The sequence below is a fragment of the Rutidosis leptorrhynchoides genome, chromosome 3, assembly GCF_046630445.1.
Source record: "Rutidosis leptorrhynchoides isolate AG116_Rl617_1_P2 chromosome 3, CSIRO_AGI_Rlap_v1, whole genome shotgun sequence".
NCBI classification, from domain to species: domain Eukaryota; kingdom Viridiplantae; phylum Streptophyta; class Magnoliopsida; order Asterales; family Asteraceae; genus Rutidosis; species Rutidosis leptorrhynchoides.
In genome coordinates this window covers 173,855,202-173,860,364 of record NC_092335.1, presented here as the reverse complement: position 1 = coordinate 173,860,364, position 5,163 = coordinate 173,855,202, and the positions used below count along the sequence as shown (strand labels likewise).

General features: G+C 38.5%; 1 protein-coding gene across 1 annotated transcript; it reads left to right on the top strand.

Moving 5' to 3' along the window:
• The first annotated feature begins 268 nt into the window (after nt 1–268).
• Nucleotides 269–924, top strand: LOC139897019 (uncharacterized). The gene is made up of 2 exons (XM_071879661.1): nt 269–794; nt 893–924. Exons 1-2 carry the CDS (start codon nt 287–289, stop codon nt 907–909), a joined length of 525 nt encoding a protein of 174 aa, XP_071735762.1. The 5' UTR covers nt 269–286; the 3' UTR covers nt 910–924.
• Nucleotides 925–5,163: the final 4,239 nt, after the last annotated feature.

Sequence of the window (5,163 nt, the reverse complement as noted above, 5' to 3'; positions counted from 1 at the left end):
CAATCTTCGGATTGTCCTCAAACAAGAGGATAAAGCGTATGTACTTGAGGACCCCATTCCCGATCAACCGGATGAGAATGATGTGGAGGCAATGGCCTCTTACGATAAGTATTGCCACGACTCCCTTCAAGTCTCATGCTTAATGCTTGGGACTATGATACCCGAACTCCAAAAGGATTTCGAGCACCATAGTGCATACGACATGATAACGCAATTGAAGGAGATGTTCCTCCAACAAGCGCGTGTCGAGCGCTTCGAAACGGTTCGGGCGCTACATGCTTGTCGTATGGACGATACCCAATCGGTTTCATCTTATGTACTTAAGATGAAAAGCCTTATTGATCGTGCTAACCGTCTTAACTTGAACATATCAAATGAGTTAGCCACCGATCTTATCCTTAACTCCCTATCAAAAAGGTTTGATCAATTTGTAATTAACTACAATATGAATGGGATGGATAAGAGCATAGGTGAGCTTCACGGTATGCTTAGAACGGCGGAAACTAGCATGGGTAAAAGGGCTTTACCCGTGTTAGCAATCGATCAAGGTGGGTCCAAAAGTAAGACCTCTAAGCCAAAGGTGGCTAAGAGAAAAGGACCCGCCCATCAAGGCAAAGGGAAGGGGAAGATGGTTACCTCAACCATCAACAAGGCTAAGAAACAAAAGGTAGCCGAGAAGGCAAACCCCAAGGAAGACCCATGTTTCGGTTGCGGTGAAATGGGTCATTGGAAACGAAACTGTCCGATCTATCTTAAGGAGTTGAAGGAGAAGAGGGATGCAGGGCAAACCTCAGGTAATATATATATGGTATATATAGAGCTTAGTATTACTTCTTCTAATACATGGGTATTAGACACTGGATGTGGAACTCACATTTGCAATTCATTGCAGGGGTTCAAAAGAAGTAGCAAGCAAACGGGAACATTAAGTCTCTACATGGGTAATGGAGCCAAAGTGCAAGTGAAGGCTCAAGGAGACTTTGTGTTAAAGCTTCCAAGTGGTTTGGAACTTATTTTGGAAGATGTTTTGTATGCACCCGATTTATGTCGAAACATTATTTCCATTTCCCGTTTGAAACAATGTGGTTTTAATCTTAATTTTGTTAATGATGATATCCATATTTATTTAGATAATGTATTCTATTTCAAGGCTTCACCTTCAAATGGAATTTATGAATTGGTTCATGATGACACATCATCTAGTAGCTCAATGCACCATACAAGCACCAAGAAACTCAAAAGGGATTTGAGTGATTCCTACTTATGGCATTGTCGCCTTGGTCACATAAACAAGAACCGAATACATACACTTCAAAAGTATGGACTTTTGAAATCAAATGAAATGGATTCGTTTGAAGTATGTGAATCTTGTTTACAAGGCAAGATGACTAAAGCACCTTTCAAAGGGACCTATGAAAGGGCTAAAGATTTATTGGGATTAATACATTCGGATGTATGTGGACCCTTTAAACCCATGACTAGGAATGGTGAAAGATACTTTGTTACTTTCATTGATGACTTTAGTCGTTTCGGATATGTCTACTTATTAAGACACAAGGACGAAACGTTTGAAGCATTCAAAGAATATCAAAACGAAGTACAAAATCAACTCAATAGGACAATTAAGGTACTTCGTACCGATAGAGGAGGTGAATACCTAAGCGATGCCTTCCAAGATCATCTTAGGAGTTGTGGGATTATCTCACAACTTACTCCACCCGGAACACCCCAACTTAATGGAGTTTCCGAAAGGAGGAACCGAACCCTAATGGATATGGTTCGATCTATGATGGCAAGAAGCTCGTTGCCTCTATCATTTTGGGGTTATTGTCTAAGCTCCGCGGCTCGTATTTTAAATATGGCCCCAACCAAGAAAGTGGAACGAACTCCTCACGAGATGTGGTTTGGTAAACCTCCATCTCTATCATACTTAAAGGTATGGGGATGTGAAGCTTATCCTAAGCGTTACGTCCCTAATAAGTTGAATGCTCGATCCACGAAGTGTATCTTCATAGGATATCCCAAGGATGATATGGGATACTATTTCTATGATCCATCCGAGCAGAATGTATTTGTTGCTCGGAAGGCGGAATTCCTTGAAACTAAGTTCCTAATGGAAGGAAACAGTGAAAGGAAGATAGATCTTGAAGAGGTTCAAGATCAAGTAGATGATACACAATTGGTTGACACTAGCACTCAACATGAAAATGTTGATAGTGATCAAATGGATGATCAAAATACACAAGGCATTCGTAGATCTGGTAGGATTAGCAATCCTCCTGAGAGATATGGGTTTCTCATAGATGGTTGCTATACGGTTGATTTGGATGAACCAACAAACTACCAAGATGCTTTATCAAGGATTGATAAAGATAAATGGCAGGAAGCCATGAACGCTGAGATGCAATCCATGTATGAAAACCAAGTGTGGGAACTTGTTGAGCAACCTCCTAGCTCTAAGCTAGTTGATTGCAAATGGCTTTTCAAAATGAAAACCGACATACATGGAAACTTGGATACATATAAAGCCAGACTTGTTGCAAAAGGTTTCACTCAAACTCAAGGGGTTGATTATGATGAAACTTTCTCGCCTGTGGCAATGCTAAAGTCTATTAGGATATTATTTGCCATTGCTGCTCACTACGACTATGAAATATGGCAAATGGATGTCAAAACCGCTTTCCTAAATGGATATCTTATGGAAGATGTCTATATGGTCCAGCCTGAAGGTTTTGTTGATCCAAAATATCCTAAAAGTGTATGCAAGTTAAAGAAGTCAATCTATGGATTGAAACAAGCATCTAGAATGTGGAATCATCGTTTTAATGAGGAAGCCGAGAAATTTGGCTTCATTAAAAATGGTGATGAAGCTTGTGTATATAAGAAAGCTAGTGGGAGCACTATCATGTTCCTTGTACTATATGTGGATGATATATTATTATTTGGGAATGATATTACCACAATGCAAGGAGTCAAAACTTGGCTAAAGAGTTGCTTCTCCATTAAGGATCTAGGAGATGCACAATATATATTGGGGATAGGGATCTATAGGAATAGATCCAAGAGATTGATAGGTTTAAGTCAAAGTACATACATTGATAAAATCTTGAAAAGGTTTAAGATGGAAAACTCTAAGAGAGGTTTGGTACCTATTCAAAAAGGAACCGTTCTCAGTTCATCTCAGTGTCCTGCCACGAAAGATGAACAAGAGAGAATGAAGAAAGTCCCATACGCATCTGCTATTGGGTCTATCATGTATGCAATGATATGTACTAGACCGGATGTGTCATGCGCTCTAAGCTTGACAAGTAGATACCAGAATAACCCAGGAAATAGTCATTGGATTGCTGTTAAAAGCATATTGAAATACCTTAGGAGGACTAAGGATATGTTTCTAATATATGGGTCTGGTGAGGAGGAACTCGCTGTAAAAGGTTACGTGGACGCGAGTTTCCAAACTGATCGAGATGACTCTCGATCACAATCCGGTTATGTCTTCATGTTAAATGGTGGTGCGGTCTCTTGGAAGAGTTCGAAACAGGAGGTTGTTGCATTATCCACTACAGAGTCGGAGTACATTGCCGCCTCACTGGCAGCTCAGGAAGCTGCATGGATGAAGAAATTCATTGACGACTTAGGAGTGGTCCCTTCCATTCAGGACCCTCTTGAGATCTTTTGTGACAACGAGGGTGCAATTGCTCAAATCAAGGAACCTCGTGCTCATCAAAAGACTCGTCACATTGAGCAGAGATTCAACTACATCAGGGATGAGGTTGAAAAGGGAAAGATATGTATTCACAAAGTTCACACAGATCATAATGTTGCGGATCCACTCACGAAGCTTTTACATGGGCCAAAACATGAGGGACATGTTTGTGCATTAGGGCTTCGACATTCTAGTGATTGGAAATGATCTACTTTATGTATTGTAATGGAACGAATTTGTTCAAACTCATTAATATGATTATGGTTTAATTTATTTTGAGTCATGTTCCTATTTTGCATATTTTATCCATGAATAAGCTATTATTCTAAAATCCGTAGTTGATCACATTTGTGGGAACAAGTGTGAGGTTTAGACTATTATGAACTTGGATTGGTATACATTCAAGGACTGAATGTGGGGCAAGGTTGCAACCAAGGTTCATAGATATTTGTGGGAAATAAATATTGGAAGACCCGCTCTCAAGAATTACTGTATAGAGCCTTTGTGGTTGATCACATGTAATCTTGAGTAAAGGCGAATATCATTGTATCCTCTGACCTGAGATACATATTGGGTTCGGATATTCACCAAGTACTATGCCTTGATTCTTTCCTTCGCTATTCTGAAACATGGTAGTATATAAGGAAGAACTCAGGTATATTACAAAGTGTATATCTAGGACGTATGTAGTTGAGATGGAATTTGTCCCTCTTATTCGTTGAGAGTCAGATGTCTAAGGCCTGAAAAGTTAAATCTATAAGAGAGTGATCACTCTGTATCTCCTGGATTTGACATGACATCTATGACAAAAGGATATAATGAAAGATTCACCTACATATATCAGTTCGAGTAGGGAGCTCGAAAGGGATGATGTTATTGAATGGCACAAAGTCATAACATATTAGGGGTGATGGACGGTGTGTTAGGCTGTATCCATCACTTGCATTAATTTCTTATGTTTCTCGTGCAAGTGGGAGATTGAAGGTATTTCATATGCCCGAGAGACATATTAAATTAACGTGGCTAATATGTTTTGATCCAAGTCGGGTCATACCCAATAACAAGCTTACCGACACCTTAATTGTATTTTGATCTTAACGATTGGTTCGTTGATTAAATACGCGACACTTGAACCTTAAGAAAAATGGTTTTCTTAAATATTACTTGATGTGTATATATATATATATATATATATAAATTATGGAATAATTTATATAATATGGATTTAATTATTTATGGGTTAAATGATTAAACTTAGTTATGTTACATTTTATATATTTGGTTATATAAATATAAATGTACATAAAAAAAATGTATATGGAAGTTTTATATAATGAAAGTTTTATAAATTTTATACATATATAAAACTAATACAAATGGGAAGTGGCATGGGGAATGAGACACACATGCTCTTAGATTCCTCCTTGGTCAAATACAATTCCCATTCCATATACATG

Bases quoted from the DNA above. Each gene is read 5' to 3' on its own strand.
- LOC139897019 (XM_071879661.1), top strand. From the start codon at position 287: ATGGACGATACCCAATCGGTTTCATCTTATGTACTTAAGATGAAAAGC.